This window comes from Onthophagus taurus, chromosome 7 (genome assembly GCF_036711975.1).
Source record: "Onthophagus taurus isolate NC chromosome 7, IU_Otau_3.0, whole genome shotgun sequence".
Classification (NCBI taxonomy): domain Eukaryota; kingdom Metazoa; phylum Arthropoda; class Insecta; order Coleoptera; family Scarabaeidae; genus Onthophagus; species Onthophagus taurus.
The window spans coordinates 36,377,189-36,397,794 of NC_091972.1; the positions used below are offsets into that span (position 1 = coordinate 36,377,189).

The 20,606-nt window shown below is 34.4% G+C and overlaps 1 protein-coding gene across 4 annotated transcripts in view; it reads left to right on the top strand.

Annotated features, from left to right (window-relative positions):
- Positions 1 to 20,606, top strand: part of LOC111428558 (defective proboscis extension response 13) — a 262,116-nt gene that overhangs the window by 212,097 nt on the left and 29,413 nt on the right. For 3 of the 4 annotated variants that reach the window (XM_023064252.2, XM_071197877.1, XM_023064170.2), the window contains 2 exons: positions 8,371 to 8,497; positions 19,573 to 19,863. In XM_023064252.2, coding sequence (XP_022920020.1) covers positions 8,371 to 8,497; positions 19,573 to 19,863 — 418 coding nt within the window. The remainder of the gene's footprint in view (positions 1 to 8,370; positions 8,498 to 19,572; positions 19,864 to 20,606) is intronic. The other variant, XM_023064245.2, reaches the window with a different exon arrangement.

A 20,606-nucleotide genomic window follows, 5' to 3' on the forward strand; every position in this document is an offset into this window, starting at 1 on the left:
CTAAGCTTCCAGCCATCTTCTCTGTTGACGTTATTTCTATGTCGATGGATATCTATGGCTTCTCTTGTCAGTCTTTGGTAATATCTGTTGTCCCTAGCCAATACCTTTGTTTGTTCAAAGTCTATTCGGTGCCCTCTGCATGGAAATGTTCCGCAATCGCCGACTGCTTCATCTTCTTCAGCCTTACATCCGTTTCATGCTCTTTGATGCGGCGCTCGACGTTGCCTCCAGTTTGGCCAACATAAACCTTCCCATAACTACACGCTACTCGGTAGATAGCCGCTCCTTTTAATGGAATTAGCTTGTCCTTGGCTATTGGGAGTGTGTTCCGAATCTTACTGATCGTCTCCTATCGCACCACGATGTCGTTTTTCTTGAGGTTCCTCGCAATTCGTTCCGTCACACCTGAAACATAGGGAAGACAGATAAATCCACGTGGTTCTATAGCACGCCTCGTAGAAAGTGTTGCTCCTTCTTCTAGTTATCTCCTTCACATATTCTCGCTGCTCATTGAAATAAAGTACGGATCACGGACTTCTTCTGTTGGAGATGATGATGATGCCTGCAGATACCTGTTGGTATGGGTCTTCTTCCGATATACACCAAGTTCCATATCACCATTTGTCGTCCTGGTGACCAACACGTCTAGGAAATGTAGTTTTTTGGCAGTTTCTGTTTCTATGGTAAACTTAATCATCGGATGTTGAACGTTCAAATGATCCAAGAACTCTTGGAGCCGTTTTTTACCATATTACAAACGTGTCATCCATATATCGGAGCCATAGTTTTGGTTTCACTGGCTCTCCTTCAAAGCGTCTTCTTCGAATAATTCCATGTAGAAATTAGCTATAACTGGCGATAATGGAGATCCCATGGCTGCCAATTCGAACTGTTCGTAAAAATCTCCTTTCCAGCTGAAATACGTCGACGGTAAACAGTACTCCATTAGATCTGGTACGTATTCTGGTAATCCCTCGGGAATGAGCTTCAGGCGGGGGCCATCCACAGCATCCTTAACGGGTACCCTTGTAAAAAGAAACTCAACATCGAAACTTACCAAAATATCCTCAGCATCTAGCTTTATACCTTTTACCGATTCCACAAAATGTGTAGAATCCCTGACATATGATTCAGTGTTCCCTGTATAAGGAGACAGAATCTTGGCGAGATATTTGGCCAACTGATATGTTGGGGAGTTGATGGCACTGACAATAGGACGAAGGGGGACGTCTGGTTTATGAATCTTCGGTAGTCCATAAATTCTTGATGATACCAGCGCCTACACAAACAATCCTTTCTGCTGTCCTGCTGGAATTCCTGTGGATTTTATCAGGTCCTTCATTTCCCTTACGATTCTGTCTGTGGGGTCCTTCTTGATCTTCCTGTAGGTGGTTGGGTCCGGTAGGTTCATTATTTTGTCGTCATATTCTTTCTGGTCCATAACAACGCTGGCATTCCCCTTGCCTGCTGGTAACACGACGATTTCTGACTTTTCTTTAATAGACCGGAGTGCCATCTTTTCACCAACCGTCAAGTTGGATTTCGGTGGTTTTGCTGACTTCAGTACTCTCGCACCTTCTTGTCGGATCTCTTCGGCTTTTAATGTCGGACATCCCTCGAACAACCGCTTCCACTTCGCAGATGATTTCCTCTTTCGGGACCTTCCTTCTGGCGATTGCGTAGTTCAATCCTTTGGCGAGCACAGTGGTTTCGTCTTTTGTTAGTGGGACACTCGATCTGTTCTACTGGTATTGTTTCTACTGGTAAACTATTACTTTTCTTCTTTTGTATCCGGCGTTCTAGAGATTCAAACTTCTTGATGTGCGTTTCACGGGTCTTGTGGAATTCACGATCAGCTTTCTCCCACTGTTCCATTGTTAGTCTGTCCACTTGGACATCATCCAGCAGTCAGCGGTTGCGGAACATTGCCATGCAGAGAGACACCGAATAGACTTCGAACAAACAAAGGTACTGGCTAGGGACAACAAATATTACCAAAGACTTACAAGAGAAGCCATAGAAATCCATCGACATAGAAATAACGTCAACAGAAGATGGCTGGGAGCTTAGCAGAACATGGAAGATGGTGGTGAACACGAAGACCTCCTCCCGCCTCACACCGGACGCGACGCAATTAGTTAATAATTAGCTTATAATTTGCGTTAAATAATTATTAATCAGTTTTCTAACTTATATATTGTCCGAAACGTCAAATCTTTTCTTAAAAGACGCACGGCAAACCCCGAAAGTTTCTAGTGTTACTTTTAGTTTTAGTTCTAATTTTAGTTCAATTAACACCGGCCGTGAAAGCCTTCGTACTTGTTATGCTATTGTTATCTTTATAATTAATAATTATGTTACGCTATTTTTCATGATTATGTTTATATTTTTTGTTCTATTTTTTGTTGTAATTTCGAGGCGCTGTTTTTTCTGGGTTTATCATGTTCTATGCCCAACTTGGTGTGTAAAAATAAAAAAATAAAAACAAAAAACAACATTCTATAGAAATCCAATAAATTTATTTTATGAAGTATTATAAACCGGGATATCAACAATCAAACAACACGAGAGCACTACTGGATAATTGACTTTCCACAGACAAGAAACAACCACTTTTAGGAGAAATAATTTATTGTGCTGTTTTTGATCTCTTTTGATGTTTAATTATCGTTTGATGTTGGTTTATTTCTATACGATCTCGACAGTATATTCTTGTTTTTTTGATTATTTTTATACAAGATAAAAAGAATATATATTCTTGTGAAGACAAACAATTAAAATCTATTATTACGCCAATTATCATGAAGATACTGCGATTTAATATAATTCGAATATAAAAATATTTTTCGAATGTCTTGAAATCAAAATATAATCAGATAAAACCGAGATTTAATTTTTATCTTTATTTATTTTATAAATATGGGGTTTCATTGAAAAAGTTTAATTGAATTGAAAATAAATTTTCTCATATCCTTTAGGAAGTTTATAGTATTATCTGGTGGTCGGTGTAGTAGAGTTTAGGTCTTCAAAGGTACATGTAGTGAGGATCTGGGTTGGCACACACATTACGACGGTGCTATCTACTGCTGACATTCGGTCCAAACCATTATTCCGGTTAATCGAATATCAGGGCCCATGGGGGAGAGAACCGCAACCTTTACGTGCTCCGACCGGATATATTTATCGTATCGGCTGGTAATGTGCCCCCCTATTGAAACCTAACGCCGCACCCTCAGACGACTAATAATTTCACGAAATTTCCTCTCATACCGAACGCTTCTCAAGTATTTACTTCTTTTGGAAACCGGAAACGTCTTCACGAAAAGTGATTCCGGCAGCAATTTAATTACGTACTTAGAAGGAGTTCACCTTCCGGCGTTTTGGCAGGTGCAGCTTATTGATTTTCAGTTCTGCGAAAATTACCACTACTGCTGCTGCCTTGGCGCAACTTTCCTTCCGCACTCGTCTCCTAGCAAGGTTGAAATTAAATTTTCGAATATTAAGGGATTTGCGTTGCGCGGTAATCTTCCGTTCGCCTTTCGTCTCCCATTCATAATGTATTGAATAAGAAGATTCGTACGTGTTCTGGTTAATATAATCTTTTAATCATATTCGATTGAATTTTGAATGTAATAAAATTATTGATACGATTCTTAAAATTTATTAAAATCGTTCATATTTGGTTTTAAATTTTTTTTATTAAAAATTTAAATAATTTATCAATTACATACATATAATAATAATAATATACATTTATTGAGCTTTCAAATGTTTTACAAAATTAATATAAATTCCAGAACAATTCGTGAAAATAATTTAAAAATACACATACATATAAAGTTACGATCTGAATTATTATAATTTGGAGTACAACCTTTAAAGGAATTCATTTAATTATTAAACGTTGTAAATTAAACGTAATGATGTGTAATTGATTGTAATTGTACGAAACATTTCACATTCAATTCAACAAATTGAAAAGTACTGATTAAATTGTTGATGTCATCAAATAAAATGTTAAATTTATTCACTAAGTATTATTTTTGTCCCGAAAATCGGAGATTTCTCGATGTCGATTCTTTGTGTTGATGATAAATCTTCATTAAGTTTCACTGTCATCTCAAATTTTCAAGATAAATTTTGGGCCTTGAAGATATCACATATGAAAAGATTGATAGATTGAAAATCTTGAAATACAGGGCTGTTAAAAACAAAATACCTCCCAGTATATAACAAATTATCCGGTTTGTTTAACAAAACGAATTACGTACGAATTCAGATTTGGATATAAGGCTTCGATAGAAGCATTTTTAATGATTAGGAAGCCAAATATAGGAAGCGGATATGCAGGTACAAGGACCTACATCCTAAATGTTCGATTTCCTCAATGCTATCATCTTCATCACTCGCAGCGCTGCAATTCGTCGAACCCAGGTCTCCTTCAATTTTTGCCTCCATACTTCTCCATCCTCTTATTATTTAAGACTATATATTGTTTTTTTGCTTCATCAGGCCTCTTGGGATGCTGAAGTCCTGCATTCGTATCACCTTTTTGACGGTAGTCGGACAGATCTCCTCGAACTCGACCTCTCACTCGTTCATCTTGTCCACGTATCATCTCCAACATCTGCGCCTCTGCCTGCACAAGTCGTGCCACTTCAGGCACCCTCAGTTCCTCTCGTATTGCTGCACTTCTTATCTGACCTCGTAAGGTTACTTCTTTAAGCGTCCTTAGCGTTCTCATTTCGATGGGTGTTTTAGTGCCATGCTTTTGGTTTTTAACGTATCCGCCCTTGTTTCCGATCTCCATGTTTAGTCCTTTCGCTGTGGTTTAGAATCGGTATTGCTATCGCTGCACGTCGTTCTCGTTTTCCGCCATCAAAAGGGCATGATCTGCATAACATGAGATGATCAAGGAATAATGTCCCATGGTGTATCCGTCCTTGACTTCGTTAACGTTTTGAATTATTTTGTTCATAATCAGCTTGAATATCGTCTCTGCTGTTAAACCTGATACCTTCTCCGTTAGACCCCCTTTTGTCTTTATGCGTGTTTTATTGTTCGTATTTAGCTGTTCAATCACCTCAATGTAATTGTAATTTGTCCCGTGTTTTGCAAAATTCACGTAACTTCCTTCTGCCGAAATCTTCCCCGTTATCCCGTTGACCACCATGTACGGTTCGCATATATGCTTACCATTCCTTGGGAGTTACGGAGTTGATTGTTGTTACCTTTTCATTGACTTCTTTCTTCCTATTTCTTAGTACATTCCATATCCTCTTCAGCCCTCTGTACAGGTCGTGTTCCATCTCCACTGCAAATCTCTCCCAATACGTTTCTATCAGATCCCGAATCTCCTCACCTTGTTTTTAGCGGTTTTGTACTTTTCGTACTCGTTAGTCGTTCCGCATGTTAATTTTGTAGGCACTAATTGGCTTTTCCCCATTTGTGTTCACCTTCCTGGTTCCGAGTGCTTCTTTTGCACTTTCGGTTATGCTTGACCTAATCTTATTCCATATAGCGTTTGAATCATCGTTTTGTGTAATTGGGTTCAGAAGTAGCTTTTCCCTTAGTCTATTCTGATGTAATATCTTGGTTGAGTCCTCCATGATTGGGTTCTTCTTTTTTAGATGTTCGGCTGAAATCGGTAAAATATTCTTTTATCGAGAATCTGGCTTGGATGAACTTGCGTACTGGTTATGATATCGCTTGTAGAGCTATAATTGCACGTATTATCAAAAGTAAACTTGTGCTGCTGTTTATGATCAAAAAACGTGTTGATCCTTAGCTCATTTTGGGCGCATGTACTTATCAGCATTTATCCATTGTCGAAGCATTGCATTACACCTGGGACAGGGGTATTTCCTATCCTAGAAATAAAATCACCCTTAATGAACGTTTTTGATTTTCTCGGGAGTCCGTTCTTATAAGGACACAGAATCTTGGTATGGTGTTGGCAAGGCGACTACGTAATTTAAGCCTTTAGTGAGTACTGTAGTTTCCTCCTCTGTTAATGTGAGGCTTGATCGATTGATGAGAACCGTTTCGATTAAAAAATCGTTGTTCTCCTTTTTGTGGGTGCGGCGGTCCAACGATTTAATTTCATTGATATTGAATAATTTACTTGTCACGACCTTTTTGAACACTTGAAGCGGTCTTTTCCCATCTTCCCTACAGTTTTTCTGTCGGTCTCATTCCTTGCATTTTTCTGTTTGTTAGCACTCTAGAAGTCTCTTTTAATTCATCTGCAAAACATGACCTGTCCATTGTAGCCTCTGAATTCTGATATAATTGGATTTTATATATTCTAATTTTAATGTTGCGGTGTATTGTTCTTGACTTGAATATGTTTGTCAGTGCAAAATGTACTGTGTTAGCTAACAAATATGTTAGCTAACACAGTACTCCTTCGAATCTCACCTTATCCTCCACCAAGGCTTCTTAGCTCTACTCCCAGGTATTTATATACTTTTAGAGGCTTGATGTGGTCCATCGTAATCTTGTTAGTCTTGGCTTTGCTTATTAATTCTTACTACTTATTCTAAACACTTACTTACTTATTCTTACTCTTCTTCTTAATTCTACTAGTTTAACGGCTTCTTAGATTCTGGTGAATATTTTCTCCACATCTTTCATTGTTCTACTCATAATGTTGATATCATCCGCATACGTAATCAATGGAATGGTTTTATTGGTCAGTAGATTGGATCTTCCTATTTTAATTTTTTTTATTCAGGAACGAGACTATATAATGTTGGAGGCAGCCCATTTACTTGTTTCAACCCTTGTGTGATCACATATGCTCTGATTAGATGATTTTGTTTACGGACACAAGCCTCTGTACTTGTTAATTTGGCTTTTATTAATCTTATTAAAGTTTCATAACAATTTTTATTCCAATCCTTTATTAATTAAAAAATTTAAATCTTCAGGGATCCGTTTTAGGGATTTTCCATAAACTGTTTTTTAATAATTTTATCGCCTACATCCCCTACTTTACGGACGCACTCTATATATGAATATTGTGCATATTGTGATTTGTACGTGTTTTTAAATATTATTCGTTTTATTCATTTAGTTATAATTCATCGTTGCAGACCTAACATTAAAATTTGCAATTTAACATTTAAACACCTCGGGGTTCATATTCCATTCTGCAATCAAGCCCGCCCGATCAATTCTGTTTGATTTATAATTTCAGTTAATAATTTACCATATATTATAGTAAATCCGGAAATGCACCGATTATGTTTACAATAAGTTTTTGCATATAAATCGGATTTTCTTCCAATACCATTGTAATAATATAATGCTAATGTAAAATTATCATTAATACTTAGCATATTGCATTAATAATAATAAACATCAATCTTTCACCGAAATAAAATGAAAAATAAATCGGTTTTGTATAACATAGTACGATTCTATTTTTAGTATACGATCACCAAAATGTTGAGGAAAAGCTTTAAACATGTAACATCCTTAGGCCAAGGAGAGTGATGAGTTTCGAGAGCTCGACAGCCATTCAACGTTATCTGAACACCGTAAAGAGTTGTCATCGTTATACGACTTGAAAGTTTTACGTGAACGTCGTCGTCATTTCGCGTAGTTTATGGGTGTCACGTGACTAAGGTGGAAATTCGTTAAGACCACGACGAGGACGCCAACAGCGACAAAGATGCCAGGAAGACATTTTGAACCGTCAAGGCCTCACGTGGGCCCTTTATGAATAAATATAATAAAATTTTCAGCCCACCCGCTGAAATTTATTCATAATAACTATGGCACCGAAGGGAGTAAGCGATGCATATTGTGGTTATGGCGGTTCTATGTTCCAGGATAATATAGAAAGATAATAATTCGCGTAATAATATTTAAAAATCATTCTAATAATAAGATAATTTTTATATTATTCAATTAATTTCTGAATAACATGAAACAAAATTTATTTATTATTTATTGTTTATCAATGCAAGTGTAGGTATTTAGGAGAAATATTGTGATGTATAATAGAACGACTAATTATCCAAAATATTTTCGTAATTTGGATGTAATTTAACACAAATATTCCTCGAATTCTATTTTAAAATGATATTTAACAAATAATAACTGATACACCCAATTCATTCATTTATTTTGTTACTATTATTTCCGTGCTGTAAATAATTTTCATTCCAAAAATAATTAAAGCGGCAAATATAATATTATATATCTGCCCTTAGAATACCTACATATTTATGAAACCCCGCAGTGATGAATTGTAAATATTCATGTAACGCAAAATAGAACAAGAATAAAATTTTAAATAAATTAAATATATTTCGCATGACTTGAAGCACGTAGTTTTGAGCAAAATTACCTTAAAATTAGGTCTTTTCCTTTTTCCAGGACTGGACCCTACAGATCAAATACGTCCAGGCAAGGGATGCTGGTGTTTACGAATGTCAAGTATCATCACACCCGCCCACCAATATTTTCATTCAGCTGAACGTAGTCGGTAAGCAACAATTCTATGATCCTATCTAATTGTGTTTCGAGTACGAATTCCCATTAATTACCATAATCATTAAACGGTACTAAGGATACGTGAACCCTGTCATTGAGGGTACTCCCTTGAAATTGCTTATTACAGTGTACTAGAGACGTTTAATCTACGCAATTACATAGATACTGCCTTGTTTAGTAATAATGGACAACTAAATTATGTATTTTTATTATGTTTAATCTTTTATGGTTTTGAAAAAGATATTTTCAATATATTTTTTTCCTTGTTACTTATTGTGTAAAGCCATATGGTACCAAATCTTATTTTTTACACTTAAATATTTTGATGTTACAAAACTGAAACTATCTAAGCTACATTTACACAAATAAGACATATATATACAACAGTTAGCTTCATAAAGCTTGACATAATGACTTTTAGTCAGCTTTTTCTACGTCCTTTGTTGGTCACATGCAGCTCTCCTCATAGAAGCATATGTTCTCCAAGAATATACTGCTGGAGTTTATTAACGTCCTCCACTATATTTTGAATTAAACAGACACAATAACCTAATAATAAGAGGAAGAAATATATATGAGATAGGAGAGGCTGATATAACGAAAGAAATGAAAGGACTTGGAATGTGCGGGGCATAAGAGGCAAAGAAAATGAACTGATAGAGGAGTCTCGCCCAAATGGATATGTTTGGTGTAAGAGAGATAAAAATCAAAGAGTATACAGAAATAACTGGAGGATATATTATGATATATAGTGAGGTGGTCTAGAACGAAAGAGCGGGAGGGGGAGTAGCTTATATAATAAACCAAAAACAACAAATAAAATACAGAAATGAGAACGGATGTCCAAACAAATTCCCACTGCGACTATAGTAGATGAAGCTCAGATGTTGTGGTATACGCGCCAAGTGAAAATGAATAATTATCATAGTCAGCGACTTCAATAGCAGAGTTGGAAAAAGAGTTAGCATATATGACATGATATGACACACAATGATATGCACATGTATTCGAGAGGTGAACCATGTAGAAAAGACAATTCCATAATTGATTGTGTTTTGGTGCGGAGAGAGGAAAGAAAAGGTGTAATGGACACTGAAGTAAGAAGAATATCCGAAATAAATAACAATCATTACTTGGTGGTATCAAAAAAAATTTATCCTTTATAAAGGAACCAAACTATGAACAAAATCGATCAAAAAGGAATCAACACGAAACGATGAAAAAAATTAAACTAACGGAACATGAGAAAGCTAAGAGTTATGAACAAGCAATAACAAATAAATTGGAAACCAAGGTAAGCCCAGAAGAGAAAATTTGTCGAATCGTAGCAAAAGAGATTTGTGGAACATACAAAAGAAGTTGTAACAAACGACAAAAGAAATTAACAAGCAAAACAGGAGGTAATGCTAACATAGGAAGAAGAGATAATAGAAAGATGGAAATGTTACTTCCAAAAAAGTTCTGGAAGTGGTAAAAAGTTCTTGAAAACAAAAATAAATGATAAAGATTTCGGAAAAAATATGGAAATAAGAGACACTGGAATAAAAGAATGGTTTGAGGTTGTAATAAACTGTTTGCTAAGGAATTTAACAAGGTATGGAGAGAAGATACAATACCGACAGATTGGCAAAAAGGATGCTTACTGCAATTACATAAAAGAGGAGACAATAAAGAAAGCTAAAACTAAGAGAAATAACTCTATTAAGTACTGTACTAAAACTTTGCGAACATATACCGGAACATATATATTATCCAAATCACGAACTGTAAACAAGAAAGGAAGAGGTAGTCAGGACCATGTATTTAATTTAAGACAGCTGGCAAGAAAAATGCATACACAAGGCAAAAACTAGTATAAAATAAATTATTGAGGATGATTAAGTGTTTATAAGAACATCACAAATTACATAATAAGTAATGACAGATAATCGAATAAATATATGACTTACAAAGGATTACGTCTGGGAAAAACACTAATTCCGGAATAGTTCACGGTGTTTATTGACGATATTATACAGGAATATCACTAAAACACCAGAAAAATGCTTATAGATCCCCGAAACTTGCAAAAAGTGTATATGAGATAATGTGCATTTGCGAATGACGTATAGGTGCTGGAATCTACAATATAACTTTATGATATGAAATAACACATTGAAGAAATATTAAATTAAATTAAATATTAAAAAATCGAAAGTTGTGTGTATAACATCAGAGGAAAGTGAAATAAGCATAACAACTGAAGACCGCAAAAAACAAAACTAAAAGTTTTCAAAACGGTATTTAGACCTGTATTGACTTTAGGATGTGAGTCTTGTTCGTTATAGAACATCGAGAAAAGTAAGATTTAAGCTACGGAGTTGAAGTATTTGATGCGAGTCCTAGGACTAAGCAGAATTGATAAAATAAAAAGCAGTGAGATTAGGCAAAAATTAAATACTGTGCCAGTGTTAAAACACATGGAAGAAAAACAGCTTTCACGGTGGGGACACGTTCGAAGAAATGGAGGCTGTAACAGAAATTCAAACTAGCGATGGACTTAAATATGTAAACTTTTGAGAGGTTATTAGAACACATTCTGACTATAGAGCAGATACTAGCAAAAAGTACTAACACCATCTTCACAAAAATCATTACATTTTGTGCACTTTTTGCGCTTTAACATAAGAGCTCCTCAAATAATGAATAAATATTTTGAAATTATTTTTACAAAAAAATCAAAACCTAGAAAGTAGAAGATTTTATTTGAGATTAAAAATTTCACATTTTGCACGTAACCATGAGACAATCACTTCAAAACGAGTAATGATACAGAATTTGTAAGGTAGTTTACGGTTCATAGATGTGTTAACGTGAAGTTAAAAGTTAAGCCATTAAACGTGTACATATGTTGAAAGTGGCAAGAACAGTAGAGGTGCGGTGGTTTAAATGAGTAGAAGCACAAGGAATCAAATCATACCGCCATTTGTTGCTTAATGTTGATACCTAGTTGGAATTACTTGTAATTTCTTGATATAGTTTCCGTTTAATAAAAAAAGAAAGTTAAATTTAAATTCCTTATAGCTTAATTTCCATTTATTTCCATACGAATTTATTTTTTTTAACCGGAAATGTGGCTCTCTTCGGAAATCTCTTTCAAATTGAAACAACGAATTATATGTTTTCTTATAGAGGAAAATCTGATTGATATACAACTTATTTTATAATTTTGAAAAATAGGAGAACCGTGAATTTTATAGTTTTTTTGTGGTTAAAAATCCATCTTTTATTGATGAATTTTCATTAATTCATTTAATCGACGATTCACTTACAATAACTTTGATATCTTATAATATTTTTTTGGTAGGCTAAAAATATATAACAAAGAAGAAATAAATAAAAAGAAAAGCTTCCTAACGAATCTAAACGATTGTAACTAAAAGATTGAATCTTGACCATCTGTCTAACCCAATATACGATATTGTTCTGAAAACTCCACGGAAAAGTATGAGAAACCCTAATATCCTCTTATAAATAAGCCGGGCAGTGATCTCCTATTGTGTCAGCAAATTTTTTCCTTCATATCTAGAAATATTGGTCAAGCTTTTAGCGAAATATAAACCCCCTAATATATGTTTTATTTCTTAGTAGTCAAGATGAAAGCGATTTCCTTTGATATTCCGAGCGCAATTCTTTTTCACTTTATATAGTAACTCTTTCATTTCTGTGTATCTAAAATTCAAAGCGATCCAACTTTTTACTCGAAAGCCCATCGGCAATCCGCGGATGTAAACTAGCGTGGTATTGAATATTTTGATTTATTTCTGCTGGATTTCATGCTAGTTTTCCGTGATATATTGTGCGAACGCTGTCAAATCAGGCATAATCTATCGATTTACCGATCAATGTCCGCTCACGGATATGGAGGTAACCCACATCGTAAATAAATTATAACAATTATTTTTGTTGATATCATTGTATGTTGTTGATATAATATGTAGTTTTAATGTGAGATAGATAACTTTTAATTAAAACCAGGGTATTTCATCCTGAAATAATTTCTAACTTACCCAAAGCTGTAAGATACAGCAATTATACAAAGTTAGGTGCTGGGGTCAGGAACTTTCCAGCAACACAACAGACAAGCGGCGTCTGGTTAACTCGACGTGGTGTGTACGTCCATTTCCATTCTACGGCTTTTCCATCCCCTGGGAGAAACTGGCGTATCGTGTAATGGTCTTAAAGCTATTAACTCTGATGGAGTTTGGCTAAAAAGTCTTTACGTAGGTGTTGCTTACTTAGTTTTAGTGGGTTTCGACTTTTGTTAGCTCACAATAACTTATTGGCAAAATTCACAAATCATTTTAAATTAGAAAATATTTTAGATATTTAGTTATTAACTAGAAATTATGGATTTTGAGTTATTTCTTAGTAAACTTCAAGGAATTACTAATAAACCCTTTCGTGAGATGTTGTAGCGCTTTGGAATTTAGAGCATTGCCAAAGAAATTATAGGGAGTCTCCGCTCTTAGAACATATTTGCTTAAGCTCGCTTCGACACCACCAAATATTTATCGAATACAGGAATTTCCAGCGTTAAATCTGCTTCGCTTCGTATATATTCGATATACGTAGTATTAGTTTGAGCTAAATCGCAGTTTGCGTTCTATCTCAGTACTTAACCATGTTTAATAGCGGCAATTGCTATTATTGAGATTGTTAAGCTAATGATACAATACTCAAAATTAACTGCTATGAACTGCGGTAATCCTTTCAAAACCTATTGGAACATTTGGTCACAATTAATTTGATTAATTTAATGTGTTGTACTTATTATTGAATTGATTGAAATAAAATTGTTTGAAAGGGCTCTTAATTAAAAAGTTTTTTCATCAATTTTTTTTCTTCAAATAAATATAACTTTTTTTCCTATTTTCCACCCGTTATTAAAATCTGTTAGTTTTTATAACAAGCAAACAAAACGATTTCTACAATTTCTCTCTGTCTATACATTTTACATTTTATACGTCATCATATAACTTCACCTATCTGGCGTATACACACAAAAGCGTTGCGGTTGAAATGATAATAATAGGAACGAATGTCTGCTCATTGCTGTTTCGCTTCAGTAATGATGGCAAGAACAAAATTAATTAAAGACCAGGCCGATCTCACAACCGAGGTGTGTCAACCTTTAACGATTCGTTCTAGATTTGCACTTTCCGGAAAGTTTCATTGTAATGATGAGAACACGTATGCAAGCAAGTTGAACGCTAGTTTTGTGTAAATGTAAGTACGTGACTATCCCTTTGTTAACATCTTGATCGGTAACGAGACATCCACTTCATTTCGAAACGTTGAAACTTTGATTGATATTAATTGTTTGGTTGAACGACGTCGTTTGAGTTGAAATAAAAGGTGTTGATTTAATTAATTTAATTAAAAAAAATATCGACATTAAACGAAGTAAATCGCAGTCGGATCAAATTAAAAAAGGTCCTCATTACATGGTAGCCGTTCCGTCATTTAAAGCGTTTGTACCCATTTTTTTAACGATCCCATCGTTAGTGTCGCCGAGAATGTTCCACGCTAATTAACAGCGAGCGAGAGCAGGATATCTCTATATGCCGGCAGGAATTGGCAGAGAACGCCAACGGTCGAAAAGAGGGGCCAATCCTCGAAGCAGATGTCCTCCTTTTCTCTCCACGATCAAATCTGGAACCCATGGCCCGTCGAAGCTTTTTGTATGTAGGGCGTGGAGCTTTTTCACCAGTCTGCACACCAGGACGAAGGGGCGTTTTAATTAAAAGGCACAGAGGGTACCTCTGCAACTGTAATACCGCTAACCCTATATGGACATAAATATAGGAAAACATTTCTAGCTGGGTGTTTTTAGCTTTTTTAGTGAATTGAGTTGTGAAGCACGTCATAAATTAATTAAAAAACTTTTCGATGGGGGGTTTTTAATTTTGCCCCGCTTTTGATGGTCAAATGCTTTTGACATACAAATTAAAATTATTAGATATCTTTTATTTCGAAAGTCAAACAATAACGAATTAATTTTCCATTATACTTTTTAATTTCGTATTTAAAATATTAAATTTGAAAAGTATTAAATTATTTACGAATCAATGTATCGTGGAAATTAATGAACTGAAAGAACAGAAAACAAAGAGAATTGAGAACTGTAAAAACTTTATCTATCTTATAAAGTCATTTAAACCTGGATATGAACTTCTTTGATTCGCCAACACCTACTTGGAAGTTTCGATTCATAACAACACTACGTATTTTGTAAATATTCAGTTGTTTACATAATGTTCGTTTCGTTTCAAACATTGTTTATCAGTTGTTCGGTTTCAGGACTAATTAAATGCAAATCTCATAAGTATTGAGAAACTACATGCAGTACTACTATTTACACTTTTGTTTAGAGTAAATGTAAGTACTAGTAATATACAGTACCATCTTTTGTATGTTATCGTTACGTAATTTTGTATATTTGCTGTATACTGGGATCAAACAGAACATGCGATTTACACACCTGCTAGATTTTCACAAGGACATGGAAAAAAATGTGGAATCATAACCGCTGTTCCATCTGTACACACCAAGCAGGAAATTATCCTCCTTGCTGGTAATTTTCTCATCCGCTGCCTCACGGGCCTATTTATATAAAAAATTGTTGAACAGAAGTCGTAAGCCTGCATTAGACCTCAAGCAAGAAGTTGGCGATAAAAGTGAAGCAAATAAGTAAGATGTTCCAACTGTTATAGAGCTGGCTGCTAGCGAGGTGATCGAAGCAGTTTACTCAGCGCAAACTTATCATACGTTTTAGATAAAATCCGCGATTTGCGAAGATCTTTTTTTCTGGGAGAGAACGACATTTACAGAATGATGGCGGTTTAGGTATAATACTAGTTTCTGATTGCAAGTTTAATATGCCCTGAATAATGGCTCGGAGTTTTAAGTAGGTATTTGTAGGCGTTTTGACTTCGTTTGCTTCATCGCTAGAACCCCACAAAGAATACTTGAATTTATTTCAACAAGTCTTGTTTTCCTTACAATGAAATAACGATGAATCAATTGATGGCAAGTTTTATTGTAACAATTAATGATTTCGTCGAATTCTCTGTATCACCTTTATTGTAGTAACAGAAGAACAATTTCTTTTTGCTTTGAATTTGGAGAACAAGAAGAAAATATACCAGTAATATTTTTGATAGCAAACATAGCAGTATTCTTGTTTTAATCATTCCCCTAAATAAATGACCGTGGTATTTCAGTTTTCTTTTTCTTCAAAGCTCCAACTATGGTTGCAGGATGATGGTCTTGAAGCTTTCTAGCAGAATCAGTTGATGTAAACCAATTGTCTATGTTAACATTTAAGGAATATCTTGAATATATTGATATTCAGCATCAGATCTTGAGTCTTTTAAAGTTTATAAATTTTGAAAGTACACCGTTCTCTGAATACCTTTATTTCGCCGTTCTGTCCATACAGAACATATTACCAAATCGGAGAGAATTTATGAAAAATTAAATTGAACTTATCTCATGGTAAAACGAAAAAATGGGATTCATGTATTTTTTTCATAAACTATTTTTGCCTCTTATCTCTGGTCCATAGATGAACTTTCATTTGCTACACCCTCATCAACATTGGAGCAATCGTTTGCACCAAAACTTTGAATCAAAACTTCTTAATTTGTGAGTGGGGTAAATATCTTCCGTGAAAAGCAGCGGTTTTGCTTCTGATCCACTAGAGACATCAGGAGCAACTTCGAGTAGTGGTTCGTAACGTTTTTTTTTCTGATTTAACACTCCACTTAAACGTTTTTTTTTCACGCATTTTAATCGGTACATCTTCAGTCCAGGAACATATGTTGCTTCTCTGTACATTATTAAATAGCTTGTTCTTCATTATTAGGTGCTGATATTTCTTGCTCTATATTTTCATTCTCCCAAACTACTGCTTGTTTCACTGGTACCACGTCGATAGTTTGCTTTAATTTTTTTTTAAGACAGAATAGAGGCATTGAATCATTAATCATTTCTAAAGTCTTCTATTACTAAATTTTTTCTATATTAGAAGAAAATGAACTTTTGTCTGCTTTTAAATCTGATTTAAAAGTTTACAACACGTTTTCAATGATATTTTCAATTTCTTTTTGAGTGAGAGGTCCAGCAGATCTATATAGCATGCTAAAAATAAATCTGGTGATGTTATCAGACTAAGGTGGATAAACAGGCGAAGACAAGAAATTGTAGAATTAATTTCATGGTCCCTTGAGTTGCTATTTTTATTTTAGCGACTGAATGGGGATGTGTGGGGCCAATTATTCCGTCAGACATACATGCGGAGCAGTGGTAACAACAGACCGACTTGTATCTCGTTTTATTCATGTGGGTTGCTTATTTCTTCCCTTCCCAGTTAGTGGCCTGGTCTGAAGCTGGAACGTTGTTGAATCATTTTCTTTGATTAAATAAATCCAAATAGCGGAACAGATGGTGTTTATATTGTCTGGATATTCCATCAGAAATTGTGAACAAGATCCTCCCAATGTGGTTACCCTGTTGTTCATATTCTCTTTGAAGTTGTATTTTAATTTGTTTTTTAAAATCTTAAAATTGTCAAGTTTGTCCGAAGAAGACAACATGACCTTGACCTTAAGATACCGTAAGATGCTGGATGGATTTAAGATACTTAGCTTTAGCAAAAAAGCAAACTATTCTAAATCGTTACAATTAATAACGAAATTTAAATGTTTTATATATTATACCAAACTAAATAGCAATGCCTTATCATTGTAGGAGTGTGATTAAAGAATTTAAGAATACCAAAAAGGTTAAGAATCCTATCAAGATAAGAGGGAGGCTTGAGATTACTGCAGAGCTTGATGATCAAGGTTTATTTTTGTTTGGAAAAATTGTGTTATACGATCAAATAAAATTCTTCAAATTAAAAAAAAAGTTATAGAACCTTTATCAATTAATTAATGCTGATCGGATTAATGGTGGACAATCTTGCAGAATGGATATGTATAAGGAAATATTAGAATTTAAGCATAGTTCTTGTATTATTAATGATGGACCAGATTTTGAAATGATAACCGTATCGTAAATATGTTGGTTATTATGTGGTTGAATTTATGTCAACAGAAAATGGTGAAGAAAAATCACAACGTGTACTGTGTATGATGAACTTTTGGTAAGGAAGTGTATTTCCATGTAAATTGAGTCAATTGAGCCATAGCATCGTTTACCTCGTGATTTTTGTGCCAAGGAATACCAATAAATAGAAACAATAAAAAAATATATTTTTCAAAACTATTGAAACTACATCAATACCAAACAACTATTTGCTAGCATCTCACAAGGTAGCTTACAGAAGAGCTACCTTATGAGAGCGAAGACTCATAATTTGTTCGGGATTCTTGATCAATATCTAAAAATAATTTGATTTGGACTAAATGCGTTGGTGAAGCTCACTCTGGATTTGGCTGCTATTTCGAAACAAATCGCCAAGTATGCGATGGCATCTGAGTCCTATATTGAACCAGATTTTTGAAAATATCGTCCATTGAAATAGGCATCTAAGAACATTTTTGAGATACGAGAAGATAAATTTCTCTGGATTTAAAATCCATTTAACATGATATTTAATATGATCAATATTTGTAATTTTTTTATCCAACTTGTAACAGGTTTTATGAAAATTGTATCAAATTATTGTTAACATTACGGTAAACAACTTTGTTCATTCACCATTAAATAGTTTTCAAAACAAATTTATTTTTTGTTTGATCTGTTAACACAACCAAAATATTTTATTTACCTTTTATCTTTATTTCCATTTAAATCATTATTTATATTTCATCAATTCCAACCCCAAAAACGTAGTTTTTATATGAATACCGTAGTGTCAACTAATTGGAAATATAAAAAGCTCCGCGCCAATAAACTAAATCCGTTTGTTATTTTGTCAGTGAAAGGAGCTTATGTTCCACAGCCAAACAACGAACAATAGGCTTTAATTGACATCCATATACAATGCAAAACTTGTGTATATTCATGAGTTCGCCGAATTTGCGATCATAAGCCGTCGTAATTTTCCATGTTCGTGGATTATAATCACACGATTACGTATGGCTGTCGTTAAATCGCTCCCTGAATAATAATACTTAATGACATTCGTGATACATAACATTACCGTAAGCGTTACTTGTACTCCGGACTTTTTAAAATTACCTTTGGTAAATTGAATGGTACAAAATGGGGTTTTCATTAAATTGAAATTAAATATTTCAGAGTGAAATAATGCATAAAATTATCATTATCGCAAGTTAATGTAATGATACTCCTATTATACACACGTTTTTGTGACATTGCATCGGATAATCCAAGTTTGGTAAACATAAACAATTATATTACGCTTAAATATTGGACACGGTAATGGTTCCCTAATGCTGTAGTAAATGGTGTTATTATACAAAACTACTGCATTAAATAGTAGTTTTGAAACTTGTTTCGTTGTTGAAATGACGATTCTGATTTCTATTTTAAACATAAATAAAGTTTGAATACAAAGTCTTTGTAACTTCTTTTAGAATAATAAGCGGGCTTCCATTTTATGTTAGGTAAACTTCATAAACACAGGTCTATTACTTTGACGGAGAAAATAGCGCGAGGCAAAGTAGATTTTACTGTCGAACGGAAGGTGATGCCGTTGAAAGCTATTTCCCGTATGGAAATAAAGTCGACGTAGTTGAAAGATATTCAATAACTCTGCATTTCGAACTGGAAGTTATGCCACAATTCTTCCCAACGGCTCTACTCTGAATACCATTAATTCACTCCATAATGTTCCGCGATCTTATTGAAACAAACGGTTCTGGCACGTGGAAACGAAAATTTTTCCTATTACAAAATTCTTTCCTTACTTTTACAACAAAGAAAAGAAAAAGAATCGATTCGATTTAACTCGAACATTTCAAATTATAATTTAATTAAAAATCTTAATGAACAAAAGAAACTGTATTGATTAATAATTCTTTTCTTTTATGCTTTCTTTTCTTTTTCTTTCAGAGGCAAAAGCTGAAATTTCCGGGCCATCGGAAAAATATCTGAAACCCGGTTCGGGTTTGAATTTGCAGTGTGTAGTTTTGCAAAGCACCGAACCTCCAAGTTACGTATTTTGGTACCATAATAACCGAATGATTAATTTCGACACAGACAGGGGTATTAACGTAAAGACCGAACTCTCAGCGAAGACGAGTACATTGTCAATAAGTAGTGCCGCAACTAGACATTCTGGTAACTATTCTTGCGTGCCAAGCAACGCTCAACCTGCAAGCACATACGTTCACATCCTAAATGGTAAGTACAATTTAAATAATAAATATCAAAGGTAACCTATGCAAAGCTAGACTACATTTTTTCTAGTCCTCAATTAGATTAGATTTTGCATGTGAGAACAATATTAGCGAATTATGAGATCGGGCTTTTTCACCTTCAGGTTCCGAATTCCGAGCTCTACCAACAACAAGATGTAAAATCACGAAAACTTTGTTTCTAAAACGTTTCGAATCCCGTGCTTTACCAACAACAAGTGAACTACGATTTCACCTATATGAATTTTTCTCGATATTTATGAATCTGAGAGCAAAAGTGTAAAAGAGCAATATTGTTACGGTTAAAGTTTTCTACAAGTTATATATTCAAGCTTTTTTTCTAAAACGTTCCGAATTCTGTGTTCTACCAACAACAATATGTAAAACCCCGATATCATCTAATGTTCACCTTTTCGACTTTTTCTTCATATTTCTGCAGCTGAAAGCAAAACTGTAAAATAGCAAGTGTGCCACAACTTTTATATTTACGTTTATGAGTTATGACCACCTAAAAGGTTATTTTTGTGTTATTTTCGTGTACTCTCGCAATACTTTGTGGTTTTAGCGGAATTCGAAATAGATTTCAAATCGGGCATTTCCACTTACGTATGTAAAGTCCTATATAATTGAACACCTAACTATATAATAACTTTTCTATCAATTACAAAAACATATATATAAATCAACACGTTGATTAAACGAGAATTTACAAGCTACTTGTCATATCAA